Source organism: Trichosurus vulpecula, chromosome 7 (assembly GCF_011100635.1).
Source record: "Trichosurus vulpecula isolate mTriVul1 chromosome 7, mTriVul1.pri, whole genome shotgun sequence".
Lineage (NCBI taxonomy): Eukaryota > Metazoa > Chordata > Mammalia > Diprotodontia > Phalangeridae > Trichosurus > Trichosurus vulpecula.
In genome coordinates this window covers 31,188,065-31,212,049 of record NC_050579.1, presented here as the reverse complement: position 1 = coordinate 31,212,049, position 23,985 = coordinate 31,188,065, and the positions used below count along the sequence as shown (strand labels likewise).

General features: G+C 47.2%; 1 protein-coding gene across 2 annotated transcripts in view; it reads left to right on the top strand.

Moving 5' to 3' along the window:
• Window positions 1–23,985, top strand: part of RAP1GAP2 (RAP1 GTPase activating protein 2) — a 229,139-nt gene that overhangs the window by 45,638 nt on the left and 159,516 nt on the right. The window contains exon 1 of one of the 2 annotated variants that reach the window (XM_036766694.1): window positions 11,256–11,374. The exons of the other annotated variant lie outside the window; for it this stretch is intronic. Coding sequence (XP_036622589.1) covers window positions 11,256–11,374 — 119 coding nt within the window. Of the gene's footprint in view, window positions 1–11,255; window positions 11,375–23,985 lie in introns of those variants that run through there. 2 annotated transcript variants of the gene reach the window in all.

Genomic DNA, 23,985 nt, shown 5'->3' with positions numbered 1-23,985 from the left:
CTTCAGTTAATTGAAGAAATAACAGGAGCTGTCAAATAAAAGTATAAACAGGGGCCTGACTCATGAACTTTCAAGTGGGTCAGTCAGCCTTGCTTGGTTTATAGCTAGTTGGTTTAAAGAATTTCTACAGCTTCCTCTCCATGATTCAGGGGTGGATTGTCCTGCTGAGCCGAGGGGATGTCAAATGAGAGACCAGTGGTCCTTTGAGTTCATTTCTATTTAATTTACCAGACAGTGATTAAATACCTACTAAGTGCTGGGCCCTGGGCCAGGAGCTAGGGATACAAAGACAAAAAAGAAACAGTCCTTTCCCTAAAGAAAGTGGTAACATCACCACCATGATCCATACTCCCTGGAGTAGCTATCAACTTACAGGATACTTTTATAACATTGTTCCTAAGGAAGTAGAGTCAAGCGCCTGAAACATTGTCTCACCTAATGTACAGTCCGATTAAGAAGGCAATTCAAGCCCCTGAAACATTGTCTCACCTAATGTATACTGGTTAAGAAGGCAGGGAAGGGTGTAATGTTTTTGAAGATTTTCATTCAAAATATTTTAAAAGGGCTTTTGCTCCTTAAAAGGACTAGGCTAAAATTAAAGGCTTGGGGATGTGGGGTGGGGGTGGGACTCACTTATATGGAACAACCTAATTATTCTCTGCTGATGTTGGACAGATGGGGTGTCACTGGGTGTGACTGTTGGTATGGCTCACGTGTACATGGGGCTTTACAGTTTACAACATGCTTCACGTCTTGTTTCCCCCATTAGGATATTTATTTCCTTGAGGGTAGGGGTTGTTCCATTTCCGTCTTTGTATCCTTGGCACCTAGCATAGTGCCTGGCACACAGAAGGTGCTTAATAAATGCTTATGTATTTCCTTATGACAATACTGTGAGTAAAGTGATGCAGGCATTATTATCTGCATTTGGGCTATCTTTAAGGGACATTTTGAGGCACCAAGCTTTCTTGTAATTTTTCACTTGGCCATCTTCCTGGAAATCTCTTTACTACCATTTTACAGATGAGAAAACTGAGGAGAGGGATGAAAAAAGTCAGCCATAAAAAGGGAAAAGTGATCTGCCAGAACAAGTGAGTAATAGAGAACCATAGTCTATTAGAGCTTGGAGGGACTTTGAAGGCTTCCTAATTCCATCCACCCTCCATCTTTTTACTGATGGGAAAATGGAGGCTCAGCAAGGGTGAAGTTTCACTTGGTTAGTAAGTGGCAGATCTCTTGACTATAAAGTCAGTGCATTTTTGCCACATCGCATACACTGTCCCTCCAGAATGTATATGTAAATAATACACAACTTCAAATCCTATAACCCATTACAAAGCCAGATATAGAAGTTTTCCAATTATCTGCTGGCTTGGGCTTTGAGAAATGTTACTGATATTCCTGAAAGGCCTTGTTCCAGCCTCCTTCCTGGCCAGGCCCCAGCCTCCTTCCTGGCTTCCTCATCTACCTTCCATCATCAGCCCAGGGAGCCAAGGGATAACAGTAGCTTAGATCACAGTTGCTTCAGTTTTTTCATCCATGAAATGATCAGGTTGGACTTTGAGGTCCCTCTCACTTGAAATTTGTTATTCTAGGACCCTATGACTCAGCGGAAGGACCAGTGTTTAGAAATAAGATATCTTTTTTCTTCATTGTCTGTATTTTTTAAAAATTAATTTTATTTATTTTTAGTTTTCAACATTCACTTTTAGAAGATTTTTGAGTTTTAAATTTCCCCCTCCCCTCCCTTCTCCAAGATGGCACGCAATCTGATATAGGCTATACATGTACAATCGTATTAAACATATTTCCACACTAGTCATGTTGTGAAAGAAAAATCAGAACAAAAGGGAGAAACCACAAAAAAGAAAAAAAAGAGAGAAAAAAATAGTCTGCTTCAATCAACATTCAAACTCCATAGTTCTTTCTCTGGATGTGGGTAGCATTTTCCATCATGAATTGGAATTGTCTTATCATCATTTTGGAATTGTCTTACATCATTGCATTGCCATCAAAGCTGGTCATTGCGCAATGTGGCTGTTACTGTATACAGTGTTCTCCTGGTTCTGCTCACTTCACTCAGAATCAGTTCACATAAGTCTTTCCAGGTTTTTCTGAAATGTGCCTGCTGATCACTTCTTGTGCAACAATAGTGTTCCATTATATTCATATACCACATCTTGTTCAGCCATTCCCCGATTGATGGGCATCCTCTCAATTTCTATTTCTTGGCTACCACAAAAAGAGCTGTATAAATATTTTTGTACATGTGAGTCCTTTTCCCTTTTTTATGATCTCTTTGGGATATAGACCTAGTAGTGGTATTGCTGGATCAAAGGGTATGCACAGTTTTATAGTCCTTTGGGTATAGTTCCAAATTTCTCTCCAGAATGGTTGGATCAGTTCACAACTCCACCAACAATGCATTAGTGTTCCAATTTTCCCACATCTCCAACATTTATCATTTTCCTGTTTTGTCATGTTAGCCAATCTGATAGGTATGATGTGGTACCTCAGAGCTGTTTTAATTTGCGTTAGAAACAAGATATCTTGACAAGGTGCCCTCTTGATGACACAGACTGGTCTGTTCTCAAACTTAGGGGAGAAGATGCTAAGACATGGGACACTGAGGCAATGAGTGCCCTTATGACTCCTTACCCCACAGGAGGCATTTGTGGACTGGTGGCAAGAACACTGGGCTTGGATCAGGAGATCTGAATTCTTCCTCGGACGTTTATTATCTGTGTGACCCTGGCTAAGTCTCTTAACTTTTTTCTTCCTCAGTTTCTTCTATAAAATGAGGATGTTGGACCCAATGGCCTCTAAGGTCCCTTCTCCAAGGCTAGATAACCTCTGAGACCCCTCCCAAGTTATCTGGCCTCTCTCAGCCTCATTTCCTCATCTGTAAACAGGGACAATTATAATAGCTCCCCATCCAGTTGTTTTCAGATAATGTGTATAACTGCAGTGCAAACTTAAAGCACTACATAGACATTAGCTAGTATTACCTGTGAGATAAAAGGCAAATCATCTCCCCTTTTTAGGCCCGGTGTCTGGGCTAGATGGCCTCTGAGGCCGTTCCAGGTCTAAATCTCTGCTCTCATGTCCCTGACTCTGATTTTGCCTTTTGTCAATTTCACACCCCCAGAAAAATCAGCATGGTGTGAGCCAGGACGGGGAGCTGGTGTATCTGTCAGAGACGGGCATCCATCTGTGTGTGTCACACATTGGGTGCTCAGTGTGTGCATGCCGTGTGCTGTGGGTGTTACAGAGTTCATAAATGAGGGGGTAGGTGTAGTGGTGTTCAGGTACCTGAGTGAGAGTGTGGGTGCTAAGGTGGAGGGTGGGGCAGCAAATCTATCTTGAGCAGGTATAAAGGTTAGGTGTCTTTCAGCTCTCAACCTGACTACAGCACACGTGCTCCAGGTCCCATGACCCTTAGAAAAAGGGGTGCTGGTGGGAGGGAAGAAATCTGATGCCTCCTGACTGAAAAAAAAGTCCCTGACCTTCCTCACTCCTGTCCCAGCCAAAGAACAGGAAACAGAGCTGAGACTGGGGAGCTCCTACCCTTATTCTAGCCCAACTGGGTAGACCCAGGAGGCCCCAGCCATATCCATTCAAGACTCTGGGAGGAGGCTTGGCTCCGGGCTTCTCACGGATGTGTCTCCCAGTGTATTTTCCCAGGCACAGAGAGGGCTTTTCTTCCCAGCTAGGCATGCGTGTCTGCTTGGCTCAGTTCACTGGTCCCTGGAGGGAAGGTCTTGGAGCTTTGTCTGCTTGTTTATGATTAATTTCCTGTAACACCCCTCCCCATTTTTTCTGACAGCCCCATCCCCTTTGTGATGGACAGGATCAAGGTTAAGGTTGCAGGATTTCTTTTTGAGGACTAGATCATTTAATTCACTCTCTACCTCCAAGCCTGGCTGCACTTATCGTCCAGTCCAGGTTTTAGGAAGGGATGCCAGAATTCATTCATTCACTCACTCAGTCGGTCAACAACCATTTATTAACCACTTATTACCTGCAGAGCACCTTGCTATATGCTGGAGGAGAAACAGATATAATGGCATTATCCTGTCACTGTGGCTCAAACATTGCTGTGTCTCGTTTGCTTGGAGTATGTCCCTAGCCTGTGAGGCTAAGGTATCTAATCTCCAGCCCTTGTTAGCTATGTGACCTTGGTTAAATTGCCTAACCTCTCTGAGTCTCAGTTTATTAATCAGCATAAGACATCTAATAGCTCCTGGTGTAGATTAAAGATCCTTGACACCCCAACTCCAACCCCCAATCCTACCCATGGAGCCTTCTTGCCATTTTCCAAAAGAAGGAGAAATGTCACGGAAAAGCTCCTGCCTACACCCCAGCCCAACTCTGTGGACCTAGGAGGCTCTGTTCCCTGGCCACATCTGCTCCAAGCTTCAGGAGTCCCTGGCTCCTGGCTTCATGTGGATGTGCTTGGGGGATGTTTTCCCAGGCATACAGAAAATTTTTCTTCATAGATAGGCATGTGTGTCTGTATATCCAAAACTCACCAGCCTTGTCACCTTAGGTAGGTCTCAGTTTCCTTATCTATATAATAGGTATGATAATTCTTGAATGGTACAGTGGAAAGAATGATAGATTTGAATCAAGCCCTAGGTTCAAGAGTTGACTTTTCTACTTATTATTCATGTGACCTTGGAGCTAGTCTTGGCTCAGTGAAAGTTACTTTACTCTTAATAAATGGACATTTTTAAAAGCCAGAAAGTCCTTCTTTTCCCAGTGTTTGGTTATTCATTCTGTGTTCAAAACAAAACAGACAGGACAGTTAAGAGTCTTGAGTGGGGTTGGGAGTATAGAAATGCCTTCTTTTTGCTGTGGCTCTAATCTAATCCCAGGTATACCAGATCCCATAAATACATCACAAAATCTGCTTGCCCGCTGCAAAAGTGGATACTAAATCAATACAACTTGTGGGTGATGCCTACCTTGTTTAGTAGGCAGAGGACTACTGTTTTATCTTGCTTTAGGTGGTACAGTGGATAGAGTGCTGGGCTTGGAGCCAGGAAGACCTGAGTTCAAATCCAATCTCAGACACTTACTAGCTATGTGACCCTGGGCAAATCACTTAATCCTGTTTGCCTCAGTTTCCTCATTTGTAAAATGATCAGGAGAAGGAAATGGCAAATCACTCCAATATCTTTGCCAAGAAAACCACAAATGGGGTCATGAAGAGTTGGATGCGACTGAAAAACGACAAAACCTCTCTCTTCCGTGGTATCCACTCACATAGTCCTGGATAAATAACAGGTGCTTGGCAAACACTTGCCAATTGTGTCCCTTATGTTCCATTCCTGGTAGAGCAGATTTAGAGCCAGAAAAGCCTTAAGAGGTAATTCAGTCCAAACCCATTATTTTACAGATGAGGAAACTGAGGTCCCAAACAGTAAAGGGACTTATCCAAGGTCACATAGGTAGGCAGCAAGTAGCTGAGCTGGGATTTGAAGTCAAATTCTCTGACTTCAGATCCAATATCTTTCCATTACAGCATGGTAAATTTAACAGTTATTTAACATTTTTGTCTGGAATATATCGATCCCCTTCCATATGCATCTAGTCAACTCTTCTAACAAAGGACAAACAAGAAAGAAGCAGTTTGGCAAAAATTAACCTAAACATTCAAGTCTATAATGTGTTTATAATTTTCTATACCCGTAGTCTCCCACCTCTACAAATATGGGAAGGAGAGGACATTTTAAAAAATCTCTTCTCCTAGGCCAACCTCCAACAAACATATATTAAGTTCCTACTGTGTGCAAGATGTTGTGTTAGGAGTTGAATATTAAAAGAGAAAGAATTCCTGACTGTAGGGAATATATATTATCCTGGGGGGTGGGGTGGGGGAGAGATGGACATGACTTGTACACAGAGAAATATAATACAGGGGGCAAAGGAACAATTTCTTCTAAGAAACTTTGAGGAGGGTGAGAACACTGTCAGCTAGGGTGTGGGAAGCTGGGAAGATTTCTTGGAGAAACACTTGAGCTGAGCCTTTAAAGAAGAGGTGTAAGATTTTAAATACCAGTCTACAGAATTTGTATTTTATCCTTAAGGCAGTTGGGAGCTACTCAAGGTTTATAAAGAGGGATTGGCCCACCTCTGATGCTTATTGCCCATGTGATGAGTCACTCAATCTCCTTGAGCCTCAGTTCCCCCATCTGTAAAATGAGAGATCTAGACTAGATAGCCTCTGAGCTCCTTTCCAGCTCTAGATTTATGATCCTGTGATTGAATGGAAAGCATTATTACTGTGTGGCAAATAACAGCTTCTCTGGGCCTCAGTTCCCCCATCTGTAAAATGAGAAGTCTAGAGCTGATGGCCTCTATGATTGTAATACCTCAAGCATGTAAATCTTTAAGGTTTATAAAGTGCCCTGTGAATGAGGTAGTGTTTTATCCACATTTCACATACGAGGAACCTGAGGCTCGGAGAGCCTAAGTGATTTGCCTGTGATTACAAGCCTAGGAAGCGGTAATACTCCAGTCTCTCAGCTCCAACACTCTTTCCACCACCACCACCTCACACTGCCCAGGTTGAAGAGCGAATCTTCAACTTTGGCCTGCTTGTTACTGCATGCCAACCAACTGAGCTAAACTTGCCCCATGACTGGCTTAGCCAGGGAAAGGTGGAGAAACCATTTTCTTCCTTTTCCCATGCCCAGCTTCAGATGAGCCTCCTCCCCCTTTAGGAAATCCTCTCTTTGACAGAGGCAGGGAGAGAAGCAGAGAGAGATAGAGACACAGTGTGTGTGCGGAGGAGAGAGAGAAACAGAAAAGTAGAGAGGGAGAAACACAGAAAGAGGGGAGCAGAGAAAGAGAGAGAGATTAATAGAACTCGTAAATAAACTGTTAAAACCTCCCCTAAAAAATCCTCTCTTCCCTCCCCAGGTTTCTCAGTCACATCTTAGCCCACCTTTTCTCCTTGTTGAGGTGCATAGGAACCTAGAAGTACCCCTTCTTCTGAATTCAATAATCCTTTATTAAGACCATGCTAGGTGCCAGATACTATGCTGGTGTGGAAGATAAGAAGGCAAAAAAAGTTCCTGGTCTCAAGGGGCTTCCAGTCTATTGGGGGAAATTGATATATACACAGACCAGTAGATTCAAAGTAGTTTCAGGAGGATTAGAGAGCTAGCAGCATGTGGCATATGGCAAGCAGGTCTCTTATAGAGGTTGTTGGTAGCTACACTGTGCCTTGAAGGAAGCTAGGGATTCTATAAGACAAAGGTCAGGAGGGAAGAGATTCCAGATGTGGGGGGACTACCTGTACAATGGGCTTGGAGGCAAGAGATGGACTGATATGTACTGGGAACAGCAGATAGACCAGTCTGACTGGCCTGGGGGAGTGGGTGAAAGTGGGTAATAATACTGTCCCATTAGAGAGGCAGGCAAGAGGACTTTAAATGGCAGACAGGCCAAATGCAACCGATGAAGAAGTTTAAGTAAGATGGTCACATCTTTTGAAGTTTTGGAAATATCTCTTTGGCAGCAGTGTGGAGAATGCCATCAGAGAAGGGAGAGGCTGGACAATGTGGTGGAACAGGCACTGACAATGGTATCTCAGCACTCAGGATCAAGTCCCACCTTGGGTGTGACCTATGTGACCTTGGATAAGTCACTACCTCTCTGGGCCTCAGTGACATTATCTGCAAAATGATGGAGTTGGACTAGATGACCCCTAAGGTCCCTCCCAGCTATAAAAAATTTGAGACTGATAAAGAGGCTGTTGCATTAGACTAGGCTACAGGTGAAGAGAGCCTTATCAGATGAGAGCAGGTGTTAAGAGACATCATGGAGGTAGAATCAATAAAACTTGGCAAGGGGCTTGCTATGGGCATGACTGAAGTTTTAAACCTCAGTAACTTGGGAGGATGGTAGTGTCCTTGAAAGAAACAGAACAGTTTTGAGGAGGGATGATTTGGGGGGAAGGAGAAATTATGTGTTAGGCATGCTGAGTAGGATCTGTAGTGAACAGGATGCTAGACTTGGAACAGGAAGAGCTGGGTTCAAATTCTGCTTCAGACACTTAGCCATGTGATTTTGGAAGAATCATGGATCACTTCCAAGGACCCTCCCAGGTCTGATTCTATCAGTTGGAGGTATTGAACAGGTAGTTGCTCAAGCCCACCTTTTCCATTTATCTGAGAATTTCTCTCATAGAGTATAGGGCCCAAGAGGGGCATCCAGCTAGCATTAACAGAACACAATGGAACCCAACGCTACATGGAATAGTGGGCTGGCTAGTTTGACTTTCCCAGTCAGAGCTTTCTGAAAGAATTGTCCATTAGAAACCCAGAAACTGGTTTACGCTTCAGCTGCCTGGCTTTCCCTTGGGGAAGGGGCCCTTCCTCAAGACCCACCATTCCCCTTGTCTTTATTTCCTATGCTTTGGACTTTTACCTTTAGACTGGACCAAACGCCAGAGAAATTACTTCAGGGATTATTCCTTGGGCTGGGATGACTCTAAAGACAGAAGATTAATTGTTTTGTTTTCAATCTCAGCCCTCTCAGAGGGGCTGGACTATATCTCTTTTCAAGGGAAAGGGGTGTGTGTGTGTGTGTGTGTGTGTGTGTGTGTGTGTGCGTGTGTGTCTGTGTGTGTGTGTGTATACACCGGGTGCCTTCATGCGTTAGAGGGTATAGGAGGGTTATCCGAAGATTTTCATCTCAAGAGTCTCTGCCCAAGGGGGAGGCCTGGCAAGGGTTTGGGAGAAGAGGCTCCGGGCTGGAAGAAACATGGTGGGGGGGTGGCGGGGAAGGGGTAGCTGCCGCAGCAGCAGCAGCTCTGGGTTCGTTATGCTGCTGGTGTTACCCTGAAACACCAAAGTGAAAATTAGGCCGGCTCAAGTGTTGGGTGGGAGCTCAGGGAGTGAGCTGGAAGCCGCTGGGTGCGCACTCGGCTTCGCTGGATTGGAGGTGGGGGTGGGGGAGACTAGGAGGGGTCTCCATGGCAACCAAGGCTTTGCCAGCTCCAGGTGTTGGTGCGGTGAAGTTGATCATTTACCCTTGACTTTTCCCAAACTCCTGTGGTGAGGGGTGGGGGGAGAGTGAAAACAAATATTAACTGGAAGTTGGAACCCCCGGGCGCCTGGGCAGCTGCCGGCCTGGTTCCACCATTGCCACCACCACCCTCCAACCTCGCCTGCCTGTCTGGGAATTCGTGCAGTCCGGGTCCTGAGCGGTTGCTGCCCGCAGCTCTGGGAGGTCCGAAATGGACACCCCTTACCCTTCCACACCCAACCCCCTACGCCCAGCCTTTTTTGCCCCCTACCAGGCCATCCTCGAATAGAGCGCTGCGCAGTAGTGGCGGCGGCAGTGCCCAAGGGTTGTCCGGGGCTTCTCTCCCCTGATGACTGCTGGTCTGAGTGCAGCCCTGAGCATGGGGGGTGGGTGGGTGGGTGGGTGGATAGCCGCGGGAAAAGTCTGAAGGACCCCAGCAGACTCGCGATGCCGCGCTCCCCCTCCCCCTCAATCCGATCCGCCAGGTTTCCTCGGACCTTTTTACCCTTGTGGTACCAATCTTTCCAAGTCCTCTGAGTAGGGTGGGGGTCCCTGGGGCTCCCAGCGCTTATTTGAGCTTGGGAATCCCGGGAGAGTCCGATTTCATTTGTGCCCGAGGGCACGTGCTGGCCGCCTGTCTGTCTGTTTGTAACCAGCTCCTGTGATTTTATGACTGTGACAGCATCAGGAAAGTATCCTGTCCGGCCGCGGGCTCGGACACACACACACACACACACACACACACACACACACACACACACACACATACACACACGCGGTAGAGAAAAACACAGCAGTCCGCCCGCAGGTCCGGATGCTTAGAGGCGGCGGGCCCACCCACAGAGAGAGAGACTGAAAGACAGAGACAGAGAGACAGACACACACACACACACACACACACACACAGAGACAGAGAGAGAGAAAGAGACAGATACACACAGAGCGCAAGGGAGGGAGGAGGAGACAGAGAGACGGAGACAAAGACAGAGACAGAGAAAGACAGAGAGAGAGAGACAGACAGAGACAGAGAGACAGATACACAGAGCCAGGGGTAGGGAGAGAGGGGAAGACAGAGAGACAGAGACAAAGACAGAGACACGCGCGCACACACACGCGGAGCTGGAGGGTGGGGGGAGACAGTCACAGAGATAGAGACAGACAGAGATAGAAGCAGACAGAGACACAAAGATACACACAGAGGGATAGAAAGGAAGGAGAGACACAGGGAGGTAGAAAGACTGACAAGGGAGAGTGGAAGAAACAGTGACAGAAGAGAGTAAAGAGGGAGGGAGAGAAGAGAGGACAGACAGAAGAGAAAGAAGAGCAGTGAGACAAGGGAGAGAATAAAGGGAATCGAGCCGGGCAGAGAATAGAAGAAAGAATAAAGAGGGAGAGAAGGAGAGAGAACAGAGAGAGGGCAGAAAAGCGAGCAGAGAGGGGCTGAAGAATTGAGTCGGACGGACAGACAGACAGACCGAGAGGGAGGGAGGGAGGAGAGAGAAGGAGGGGAGAAGGCGGTGGAGAGAAGCTTTTGAGCCCCGCGGCCGGCCAGGCTCGCTCCCTTGGCGGCCCAGTCTGAGAGCGGGGCTCGCTCGTCGGCTCCCCAGGAGCTGACCTCTCCTGTCCCCCAGACTGAGAAGTCCGAGGAGGCAGCAGAACAGCCGGAGAGGAGAAGGGGGCGGGGGCGGGGCGGAGGGAGGAGAATAGGAGGGCCTGGGGGGGGCGGGGAGGGGCCTGTCCCGGGCGGGGGCCCCCGGCCGGCCGCAAGAGGTGGGGGGTGGGGGGACGGGCGCGGCTGGAGCCCGCCTCCTGGAGGCCGGGACGGACTGACGGGTGGACAGACTGACGGGACCCGAGGGCAGCCCCGCTCGTGGCCAGGGCTCAGGAATCGGGCGCTCTGATGTGGATCTCTGGACCGGGGCGGTGGCTTAGCGAGTCCTAGGGCCGCGGGCCGGGGCAGGAGCTAGGGCCAGGGCTGGGGGGCAGGTGACTTTGAAGGTCGCTGGGAAGTGAGGGGAGAGTCACCTGATCGGGGCCGAGGGAGCCTCCCTCACCTCGGAGGCGGCGGGCAGGAAGCTGGCAGATGCGAGGGACGCGGGCACGGGAGGGCGCAGCCGGCCGGGGGCTGCCTTAGTCCGGAGCTGCGGCGGGCGGGCCAGCCCTCCCCCCTTTGCTCCCCGCCGGGGCCGTGGCCGGGGCTGCCGGCAGCCTCCGCTATGTCCCAGCCCGCCGCCGCCGCCGCGGACAGGATGCACTCCAAAAAGGCGGGGATCCGAGCCGCCGTGGTGCTCATTGGGCTGCTGCACAAGTCCCGAAAGCAAAATAAAGCGAAAAGGTAAAGAAGGCGAAAGCCCTCCTCTCCCTCTCTGCTCCCTCTCCCCCAGGCAGACTCGCAGGTTCTTGATTTTTTTTCCTTTAAAGTCATCTTTTTTTTTTTTCCAGGGATATGTGTGTATGGGGGGGAGGGCAGCCCCATCTGTGCCGTTCGTGGGATCGCTGCATCCTCTGAGCTGGCCATTGCTTGGGGTGGGGGGAGACCTTAGGGAGCGGGAAGGGGTGGGTGCTCCGGTTGAGTAGGTTTGAGAGCGAGGGCCCTGGAGCTGGCACCCCAAGCTTTCCCCTTTAGCCTCTTGTACCCCTTGCTTTGTCAGGGTTGCCAGTACCCTTTCTCGGAGCCTGCAGTGTGAGGGCATTGATCTAGTGCCCGTGTCAGTGCCAGGCACTGTCTCCTGCCCAGGGGATGCCTTGATGATGCCATTATTTTTCAGCAACTTGATTTTTAAGAGAATTGCTGTCTGGGGATCTGACATTCGTCTGTGCTGCCGGGCAGAGGGGAAGTTGGCATACTCTTTCTGTCTTTGGGGCTCTTCCTCACTCTGCATCTCCATCTTGGGCTCTGGAAGCCTCTGCCCCTAACTCTCCCATCGCTGTTGACTGGTTTTCCGTAGTGTGGCAAAGCAGTCTTTCTTTTCTTTTCTTTCTCCCTCTCTTCCTTGGGGAAGGTCTCTGCTACTTCCACGATATTCTTCCCGGCCAGAGCTGTCTGAGAACACCCCCTATAGGTTGGGGAGATGGAGATTGGAGTGTAGAGGTCTTGGAATCAGGGAAAGCCTCTCCCTGCCTTTGACTTTCTGGAGCCTGTGCTGAGCTGGGTGCCAAGGGCCCTAAAAAAGAGGTGATATTAGCTCTGACCTGATCTCCCTGGGTCAACTCCCCCCTCCTCCAACCGTTCAGTTAACTACCCATGTGTCTTTGGGGATGGGAACACAAGAATTTCAGTTCCTATATTTGAAACTTGGCTTTGTGGAGGAGGCAAATCCTGGTGCCCCAGAGGTGTGGCTCAGTGTGTTCTCATTGCCTGGGATCAGCTGTGGTTTGGGATGAAGTGCCTTGTGATTGGCACTTTTCCTTTATAAAGGACCGGGGCTGAAGTTATTACAGTAGAGGCATCTTGATGTAATGGTTACGATACAGGAATCAGAACAGGAAGACCTGGGTTCAAATCCTGCTTTTGTTGCTCACTAGCTGTGTGACCCTGGCCAGGTGACCTCATCTCTGCGAGCCTCAGTTTCCTTATTTGTAAAATGAAGGATCAGGATTAGAAAGCCTCTCGAGTCCCTTCCAGCTCTAAAACTATGTTCCTGTGATCCATCTAATAATGCCTTCTTCGGGATTTATTAAACAAGGGCAGTTTGGCTCCCCAAACCAGGGCTGTTTTCCAAAAGAGGGGTGTCACCATAGAATAGAAACTGAGTCTTCCAGCAAGGTTCTGGCATGGGCACCATCTGCTGCGGGTTGTTCCCTCTTTGTCCTAGGGGAGGCAGTGTTATCCAGTAGAGAGACCTCCCAGCTTCTGCTGGGGGACCTGGATGCTAGACCTGGCTCTTCTCTCCTCCGGATAGTCCTTCTGTGAACGACTTCTTTCTGTACTTCTCTCTAGTGTGGGGATGGAAATAGTCAATGTGCTTCCAATGTTGAAAGCATCTGAAATACTCCTAGCCTCTCCTAGGCAAAAAAGTAGCCACTCTTATTAGTTTGGGTCACCCACAGCGGCAAGAGCCTTGAACCAAAAGTCAGAAGACCCAGGTTCTAATCCTAACCCTGCTACTAACTTGTTGTGAAACCTGGGCATGTCTTCCTCAATTTCATCTCAACTTCCTCCTCCATAAAATGGGGAAAAGTAAGACCTGCCTGTCTCTTTCATAATGATATTGTGAGGATCAGAATCACCCTGGATAAGTCATCTAACTTCATTGGGCCTCAGTTTCCTCATCTGAAAAATAAGGGGGTTGGACTAGATGATGTCTGGGTGCCTTACAGCTCTAGCATCCAATGAAAATACATTTCAATTCAAAAGACATTTCCTAGTACATGCTATGGGGACAGCCCTGGGCTAAATGCAAGCAGAGATGTAAAGTTTAGATGAGACATGGTTGCTACTCTCGTGGAGCTGACATATATGTTCTAACAAAGTTCTCTATGAGATCAAAGAGTCTGTGTGTGTGTGTGTGTGTGCCTGAGCAAATGTGTATTAAGTCATAAAGTTCAGGGAAAGCTTTTGGCAGATCATAGATCTACAACAGCAAGTGATTTCTCTGTTACTGAAGCTCAAATGACTTGTTCAAAGACACACAAATAGTAAATAAATGAACTGGGATTTGAGGCCATGTCCTCATATTTCAAACCTTAGAATCTTCTTCTACTGTACCACTTTGCAGGGGCTAAGGAACAGAATAGGGGAAAGTATGAGGGATACCCAAACAAGTGAGATAAGGCAGGAAAGCTAGGGTGGCCAGACTCTAGAGGGCCTTGAATGCCAGGCTAAGATAATTGAATTTGACTCATTCAGCAAATAAGGGTTTTGTGCAAAGGATTTTAGGACTAGACTGATGATGAGTAACTCAAAATATCTGGAAGTGGTGTGATGAATGGTTTCGAGGGAGGGAATAGAAGTGAGAGAACTTGTCTAGAGGCTATAGCAATAGTCCAGGGAAGTGATAATGATGTTTTCCACTAGGAGTATAGCAGTGGGAATACAGAAGATGAAACAGATGGGGGGAGTTGAGATTTTGGCAGTAGAATGAGAGGTCCGTGGATCAAAGAGATAATGGGTGTGAAAGCAGTTTGAAAACTGTGAGTTGTTTGTAGATATAAGGTAGTGTTATTATTTGGGGCATTTTTTTCCTAGTATAGGGGATATATATCACCGTGGGCCACCCATTCTTTTGATCTTATCTCTGGGTTTAAGATAAAGAGCCTGATGGTTGGCTGCAGTTAGGGGTCTTGGCTGTGGCTATGGAAGAAAGCAAAGCAACCTGGTTTCTCCCACAATAAATACTGAGACCTTGACCTCCTCTGCAGTGGGTAGTGTGACACCACTGAAAAAAAGATAAACTTCAAGTCATGGGGATCCTGAATTCTAATCCCATGTCTGATACCTGATATCTGTGTGACTTTGGGCAAGTCACTTCACTTCCCTAGGCTTCAGTTTCCCTAGCTATAAATGATGGTAGACCATCTTCTCTAGACCTCTTTCTTCTCTAGAGCGCCAGACTTAAAATCAGAAACACCTGAGTTCAAATCCCTTCTCTGACACGTACTATTTGTGAGACCCTGCTAGGCAAATTATTTAATCTTTCTGAGCATCACCTTCCTCATATGCAAAATGAAGGGGCTGGACTCTTCTCCTTGTCTCTTACCCCTCAAATTCGTAGTGCCATCCCTCTGAAGTCATGTTCTATTTACACTTCATGTATTTTGGAAGTTTAATTTTTGCTTATCTTCTTCACCTATTAGGATGTGAGCTCATGTTTTTGCCTTTCTTTGAATTCCCAGCTCTTAATAGAGTGCCTGGAACAGAGTAGGTGCTTAATAAATGCTTATTGACTGACTGACTGACCTCCCAGCTCAGAGTCCTCAATCCTTATGAGCTTATGAGTGAAGCTGTAGAACTGGAAGAGATCTCAGAAGCCATCGCTTCATTTGCCAGATGAGGGTCTTGTAATCCTCTGTGCCCACTGACTTAACCAGCCACAAACCAAGCAGGCAGCCTCAGGCTCTGTCTTGGCAGACTTCTGGGAAATGCAACAAGACAGAGGAACATCGACTTCTGGGCATGCAGAGGAAATTTGGGAGGGGGGGGGCAGGCAAAGGATTTACCCAGACTGGTTCCTCTTGACAGCTCACTCACATCCAAGGTTGGCAGCCTAAGCCGTGTGTCCCCCAGGTCCATCTTCCTAAATCCTCCCACCCTCCTCCCTCCTTCCCAGTCTTGCCCTCCATTCTGCCCTTCAGCCCAGCCTGCTCGGTTGCTGTCGTCAACAGTACCCAGCCTCGACAGCCTCAATGACTGACATATCTGTGTTGAGAAAGGGATTGATTCAGTTTTAATTCAGAGGAGACATTTGCCTCTCCCTCCCTCGTATTTTGTTTTCTTTTCTTTTTAAAAAAGAGTTGGAATTGGGGGAATGGTTCTGGCCTTGAGGGGGTGGGGGGCACTAGAAACAGCTGCTCCTTTTCCTCCTGCTGAATCCCAGCAGCCTAGCTCTGCAGATCCCCTCCAAATTCAGTGCCAAAGGATGAGCAGTGCCCTGTACCCTTTTGCTTTTGTCACCATCATTCTAAACTCCTTCCCAGGACCCTGCTGTTCTCACATGCTGCCTCTATCTCCCTCCGCCGGGAGAGTAATCTATGCATCGATCGTTTTGGTTTCTTCTAATTTACAGGGCCATGCAGATGACACTCTCGGTCTCAAGTGTTGGAGAAGTGACACTCATGCTCCTTGATCTTGTCACCCTCCTGCTGTCAAATTTTCTTCCCCGGGTCACTTGGGCCTGTTGTGCCAGCCTTAGCTGGGGCAGGGGAAGGGGGAGGCAGGAGGGAAAGGAGGGTGGACATGGATCTGTTGCTTGTCTCAAGGACAGTGTCTGAAATGTAAGACAGAAATCCCGGTAGGATTTTCTCCCTGACACTAGCGTAGAGACTCTTTTTGTACGTTTTGGGGAGGCTGTTCTTTGCTCCAGCCTCACTGGAGAAATAGGGAAAGCAGTGGTACAAGTCACCGTGATACTTACTAGCTGTACGATCCTGGTAAAGTCACTTTCTTTCCCGGGGCCTCAGTTTCCCTATCTGTAAAATGAAAGGGTTGGGCTAGATGGCCTCTGAGATCCCTTCTGGTTCCAGATCTAAGAACCTGTGATCCCCCCAGAGGTCCCACAACTAATAGTGGCAGATTCAGGATTGGAGCCCAGGTTCCCAGCCTCTAAGTCCATTTTCTTACCACTGAGTCATGCTCTGCCTGATTCCAGATCCATCACTCTGGCCATGCTAATCTCTGTTTCACTTTACCTCTCATAGAATCAAGGGCTGGAGGAGTACTGAGCAGATATCTGGTCTTGTCCCCTGCCTTCAGGCAAGTGACTAAGGAAACTACCCAGAACAGATGGTCAGCGCTTTTCCTCTCCCAGCTCTCCAGGGACTAGAGATTGGATCGTCATGTTTGTTGAAGGCCCAGTTCCTTCCAAATGTCATACCATCTCCTTTGCTTGGGAGGGAACCCAAGGACAAATTGATTCCTTTTAACCAGCTGCACGGTTCTGACCCCAGCAACAATTCTGGGAATTAAACTCTTGGGGGAGGGAAAATAGAGGGTCAGGGCAGGGGGAAAAAGCTGCATTGAATCAGAAATCCGGAGGTGACTCCATCAAACAGCTCTGTGTGCAGGATGGTGTGAGATATGGAGCCAGACTGTGCCGGTAGGGTATGGAAACATCAGCTTGCATAGGGTATTTTTGAATGCTGAGCTCTTAATATCGAGTGATCCTAATCCGGGGAGTCAGGTGAGGCTGGCTCATTTGCAGTTAAATGTCGTCTTTCCTCTTCGGAGCCCAAGAGTTCTTCTTCCTCCCCCTTCCCACGTAACACCTTGGGAGAAGGCTCTTGAAAGATGCTAGAGGGTCTTTGCACATGGTGCCTGGCACTTAATAAATGCCTTTTAATTTATTTATTCATTCATTAATCCACAGGCATTTGTTATACTTGTCCTGTCCTAAATGCCAAATACCTTCTTCCCTCCAGGCACAAGTTCAGTGTGGTTTGGTGGAAAGAATGTTAAACTTTGAATCCAAGGATGTGGTTCAAATCCCAGCACTGCCACATGCAACCTGTGTAACCTCTGGGGAGGCCTCGGTTTCTTCAGGTATACAATGAGAGAACTGGATTCCTTCATAACCTTTAAATCTATGATCTTGTGAAGTTTCTTCATTTCTCTGGTCTCTGTGTCTCCCCATCTGTGAAACAAGGGAGTTGCATTGGATGGCCTCTGAGGTCCCTCCTCTCTCTATGATTCTGGTAGAATGGGATGTGAGAGAGGAGTCGGGAGACGGGAGGATCTGCAGAAGACAGATTGTCGATTTAGAGCTGGAAGGAAGCTTAGAGGTCGGGGGAAACTGAGGCCCATGTAAGTGAAATGAATGGCCCAGGGTCATACAGGGAGATCATGTCACATAAGCCCCTCATTTGACCGATGGAGTAACTAACTGAAGCCCAGAGAAGGGAAGAGGTTTTTCCGAGGTTACCCAGGTTTGAAGGGACAGCGCCTGGGTCCTGATTCCAAAATCCATTGCTTTTCCTGCTCTATGAACCTTCTTTCTCCCGTTCATGGAGGTATCAAGCTGAGGTCTCACCTTGAAATCACCTTCTGAGGAACATTGGTCTCAGCCTTGCACTGAGATTAGCGTTGGTCCTGGATGTCCTTGAAACCAGGGTGGGTTGGGAAATTAAGTTGGTTACCTTCAAGCTTATCAATAACGGACACTGTGCCTCATGAAAGCTTGAGCCCCCGCCAAGTCCTCTCTTGATCCCTCCCTTCTGGACTTGGTCAGGCGTCATATGCCCTTGCCTTCTGGGTTACTGCCACTGACCCTGATGGGCAGTTGGGGTGGGAGGCTTCCTATGTATGTTTCTCCCTGGGCCTGGGCAGAGGATCCCCTCCCCTTCTTTAGTAAAAGTCCAAGGTTCTTCTTCTCCTTTTTTTTAAATATCAGAGGACTCAGGATTTCATGGAATCACAGATTTAGAGATAAAAGGTACTTTAGAGGACCACCTTGCTTCATTTTAGAGATAAAAATACTGAGACCAAGAGAAATTAAGTGACCTGTAAGTGTCTGAGGCAGGATTTGAATTCAGGTTTCCCTGACTCTTAAGTCCAATATCTATTCATTATGCCACAGTGCTTCACAAGAATTTTCTGTTCTCTGCTTCTCCCTTCCTGCTCCATTTTTAAAACAAATCAAAGACCTGGTGGCATTAGCATTGATCTGGGGACATTTAGTCTGGAGAAGACTCACAGAAGTCATGATAGTCCTCCCATGTATCTGAATGACAGTGTGGTGCAGTGGATAAAGACCTGGGTTCAAGTCTCATCTGACACATACTGGACATGTGACACCAGGCAATTCACTGAACCTCTCTCTGCTGTAAGTCAAGGAAAGGTGCCTACCTGCTTTGGGAGAGGGTGTTTCCTCACTTGGGAGTTTCCTGTATCAGTTCAATCATAGGTCTAGTCCTATCCTCAGGGAATATAGATTAGGCTCCTTAGAGCGAACCAGGAACAAGGTTTAGGTTTGACATTGGGGAAAAAAACCTTCCTATGGATTGGAGCTGTCCAGGAGAGGTGGGAAGTTTCCCCCTCCTTGGAGGTTTTTAGGCCAGGGCTAGTTGACCACCTGCCTGGTCTGTTACAGAGGGAATTCTTTTTGGGATAGGGATGAGACTAGAAGGTCTCATCCTGAGGTCCATTTCAGTTCTAACATCTTTATTGTCTCACCTCGGGCACTACTGATACAGTTATGATCTCTACCTCCCACAATCTCCAAAACCAAGAGGAGGTTATTATGGTGTGGTCCAAATAGCATGACATTGAGAGTCAAGTGCCCTGGTTTTGGTCCCAGCTCTGCCAATACTCAGGCAAATCAATTCAACTCTGTGGGCTTCAGTCTCCCCATCTTTACAATGGGGGGTTGTTTCGGGGGCTTGCCCAAGGGCCTCCTCGGCTCTAGCTGGCTCTGATTCTGAGGAGTTTACTGTCTTACGAGTGGCCCATGATTGTAGGATTTAGGGGAAGCAGTTGCTTGTGGCAAACCTAAACAACTGTAAGTGGAGGATAAGTATGAGTTGGGTGGATGCCAAGACCATCACAGCTCTGGGGCTCTGCCAGGGGTATGTGGTGTGAGCTCCCCCTCGTGTCTCCTGGGGCAGCTCCCCATCGCTGAACTATGTTTAGAGATGAGGTAGGTGGCCACGGCAGCCCTCCCCCTTTCAGGGCTTGCCTGTCGTTCTGGGTAAGAGAAGGGAGGCAGTGATCTGCAGCCCCTCCCCCACTCCTGTGCTATGGGGAATAAGCTGTACTCTTAGCTGCTCCCTGGTTTGATGGTCGTTGGCCTCATGATGTAGTAGAAGGACTACTGGCCTGGGAGTGATGTGTGTGATGTGTGTGATGAAAACCAGCGGTAGGACCTTGGGTGAGTCATTCAGCTTTGTCTTAGCCTTGGTTTTTTTTATTTTGAAAAATGGGTATAACACCATTTGGGGGAAAAGGCAGTGCAGTATAGTGGATAGAGCATTGTCCTCAAAGCCCCAGAGACCTGAGTTCATGCCCTTCCTCTAACACTAGACAAGACACATAATCCCTCTAAGTCTCTAACTTATAGGGAAGGGGGCAGAGTGGATAGAGCAACAGCCCTGGAGTCAGGAGGACCTGAGTTCAAATCTTGCCTCAGATACTTGACACTTACTAGCTGTGTGACCTTAGGCAAGTCACTTAGCCCTGGTTGCCTCAAAAAAAAAAACCAAAACCAAAAACACTACATTATAGGGAAGGTGCCAGCTTGCATTGATAGAGGGAATTTCCTCACAGGGCAGTGCCATCCAATCCCTGTCCCACATGGAGTGATAGGAAGGCTCAGATCCTGGGACCACAGATTTAGAGCTCAAAGGTACTCTAGAGGTCAGTCAGTCAAACCCCATCATGTTACAGATGAGAAAACTGAGGCCCAGAATAGTGATGTGTCTTGATCATGTGTTTGAAAACACTTCAATACGTATAAGCCCCTGATTGGGCTTGGTCTAGGGGAACAGGCATCTGGAGTCAGAAAAACCTGGGTTCAGATCTCCACCTGGCTACTTACTCTGATGGTGTGATCTTGTGGACACCTCAATTTTCTGGGCCTCAGTTTACTTATCTGCCCAATGAGGGGGTTGGGCCAAATCTCTAAGGCCTTTTCCGGCCCTAAGTCTATCATCCCATGAAATATCAGTGCAGGGCTGATTACAGGAGGCTTTGCCGTGATTTCTCTGGGGCGGATTCATCTTTTCTCCAGTCCTAGACCTCCCCATGTTGTGGACCAGGCATGGGGAGAGTGAGGATGAGGCTGAACAAGAAGATGGTTTGTCTGATTGAACTTTGGACAAGCAAAAAGGCCTCTTGGACAGAGTCCTTTCTAATGGGAAAGGAAATTGCTTTGCTTCCATATGACTGGGAAGCCCAGGATGGCCTCTGTATTTTAATAGAACATGACCAGGGATGCAAATCAAATGGCAGTGGGCATAGGAAGTGATAATGAGAATGTGCTGAGAGCTCCAGATTTAGGGCATTGACTGGTAAATATTCAGTCAACACTGGCTAAGCTTTGGGTAGGTTCCGCCAAGGGCATGGACAGTTGAGAGGGATGAGAAATTCATCTACTGTAGGGAGTGAGGACCGAGACACCCTTAATTTCTCACTCTACCCTCCCCCCTTCCCCATAATTGAGATGTTCCCAGGCAAGTCTCATTGGTGCCCTTATACGAAATGGGTGTATAGTCTCTGACATCGAATTTTAAAAAAATTATTTATTTATTTTTAGTTTATAACATTTAGTTAAACAGGTTCTTGGGGTTCCAAATTTTCTCCCCTGCCCTCTCCTTCCCCCTCCCCCACCAAGACAGCATGTAATCCAACGTAGGTTCTACATTTACCTTCACGTTGAACTTATTTACATAACAGTCCAGTTGTAAAGAAGAATTATAACCAATGGAATGAATCATGAGAAAGAAGAAATGAAACCAAGAAAGAAGGGGGAAAAAAAGAGAGATCCGCCATCGAAGTTGCTAGCTACTGGGAGGCTGTGTGGTTTAGTGGAAAGAAGAGTCCAGGGCATCTGGTGTCAGACGACCTGACTCTACACTGCAGGTCACTTACCTTCCTCCCTGGGCCTCAGTTTCCTCATCTGTTGCCTTGCAGCTTGAGGTCTATAATCTTATTAGGTTTACTGATAGTTTAAAAGCCAGACAGAAAAGGAAAATGACAAATGCTGGAAGGGATATGGAAAATAGGGAAACTAATGGCCCTGTTGGTAGAATTGTGAACTGGTCCAACCATTCTGGAGAACAATTTGGAACTATGCCCAAAGGGCTATAAAACTGTGCATACCTTTTGACCCAGCAATACCACTGCTAGGTCTATACCCCGAAGAGATCAAAGGAAAAGGAAAAGGACATAAGAGTACAAAAATATTTACAGCAGCTCTTTTTGTAGGGGCAGAGAATTGGAAATTGAGGGGATGCCCGTTAATTGGGAATGACTGAACAAGTTATGGTATATGATTGTGCTGGAATACTGTTGTATTATAAAAGCCACTGGTTGGTGGTACAAGGGAGATACAGGGATCTATGTGACAGTCTGCTTTCTGCCACTGAGATCTTGACTGGTCTCTGGCAGACAAAGTGCCCCGGTGCTAAATTTCAGGAAGCCTGCCCTGCCCAGAGCTGGCAACTGCTTCCAGGTGGCACCAGGGTTTAGGACTAGCATTGTTTTCTAATGGGGAGGACAAAGGGAGGTGAAGTCTTTTTTTCCAAGTATGTCAATTTAAGAGTAAATAGACCCCAGGCACCAGTAGTAAGTTAGATTAGGATGCTCGAAGAGGTTGGTAGAATTCCATTTGATCAGGGGTTGAACTCATGAGACGTTCTAGCTCTTTCTCTTTCTGTATCCCCATCTTCACTCCGAGGGAGAGGGACTGGCTTGGCCATAATAGGTCAGAGGCAGTGCCTGGAGTCTGCTTTCCGAATTGTGTGGCTAAGCCAGTTGCTGGGAAGTCAGAACTCGCTTCCCCATAGAAACAATGCTATGAATTTCATTGTCTCTGTGCTCTGAACTCCGCTTATCACATCCTACCTGGAATCGTGGGTATTTGTGTTCATATCTTATCTTCCCACGGAGATTGTAAGCTCCCATGTAGACTTATAAAACTAAAGAATGTTAGCCCTGGAAACTGCCTAAGGATCATGCAGTCCAGCTGTTCCATTTTAATTTTTTTAAATGGTTTTTCTTAAATTTTAGATGCCCAAGGTCACAGAGTGAGTTAATGGATCCTGGTGGGTCATAGCTCTAAAGATGGAGGAGACCTCAGAGGCCCTCTAGTTTAATCCCCTCATTTTACAGATGAGGAAACTGAGGCTCAGAGAGGTGAAGGTCACATAGTGTGTAAGTAGAAGAGGTCAGATTGGAACCCATGTCCACCCATTGCTCCTGGTTCCATCCAAAGGAATCAAGGAGACCAGGGCTAACATCCCTCTTCCACATTGCTGGCCCTTCAGATGCTTGATGACACCTTGCCACCTCCCTCGAGTCTTCTTTTTCCCCAGACCAAACAGCCCCATTTCTTACCCAGTACTCATACAACATGGACCCAAGTCCCTTTACTATCCTGGTTACTTTCCTGTCAATGCTCTCCAACTTACTGATGTCATTTTTAGAAGTCAGTGCCCAGGACGGAACTCAGTACTCTAGAGGAGGGCTATTGTCACCTCCCCATTCCTAGAAGCTATGCCCCTCTTAATGAATTAGTTACTTTGGCTACTCTATCACATGACTGACTCATATTGAGCTTGTGGTCCACTAAGACCCCTAGATCTTTTTTGTGACAACTGGTATCTAACTATGCCTCCCCACTCCTATATGTGCGAAATTGCTTTTTTGTACTCAAGTGCAAAACTTTACATTTGTCCCTATTAAATTTCATTGTATTAAATTCCTCCCAATTCTCTAGCCTGTCAAAATTCTTTTGGATCCCAACAAGCTAGCTCTCCCCCCCATCTTCATGTCACACCACGTTACTTTGCAACAACTGCCCCTTTATAGCAACATAATGACAACAAACAGTTAAACAGATCTGTGTGACTTCATGACTTCAGCATTACACACCCATAGCCCTCCAGAATGGATGTTTCACCACTGGTACCCTGGAACCAAGATTAGTCATGTAGCCATTGCATTTCATCTGGGTTGCAATGGCTTTTAATTTTCCATTAAACAGGCTTACGCATCAATGAATGTGCAAAGCTCTTGGTATGCAAAACACAAAATGAAAAAGGAGGACCTTGCATGCTACTGGAAGAGTTTACATTTTATAGTATTCTCCTCACTTAAGTTACTGTCATCTTCGGGCCCATTCTTTTCAGCCCCCTCTCTTCATAAATGAAGACATCAGAGTCTAGGGAGAGGGCATGACTTGCCCAGGGTCACACAGCGAGTGAGTTAAATACCTAAAGTATACTGGAGGAACATTCCAGTTGGAACTTAGCCATTTTTGCTGACTAAAACGAATGCAAATAGAGATGACATCATTCAGGAAGCCAGTAAATAGCCGAGCTGAGACTGGAGCTCAGGTCTCCTGCTCTCCCCACTGTACCACACTGCCTACTCCCACCCAGGGGAATGAGTTCCTGCCTTATTTATTTTTATACCTCCCACATCCCTGAGCACAATGCCTTGAACATTGGTGGCCAATAAGTGCTTTTTGGATAGAAATACATAGTCAAGGTGCCAGGTCAGTCCACCAAAGCCAGTCTATGGCCCTGTATCAGATTCAAACTCCGCCTAACCAGTGGCACCAGGGTAGGGAATGG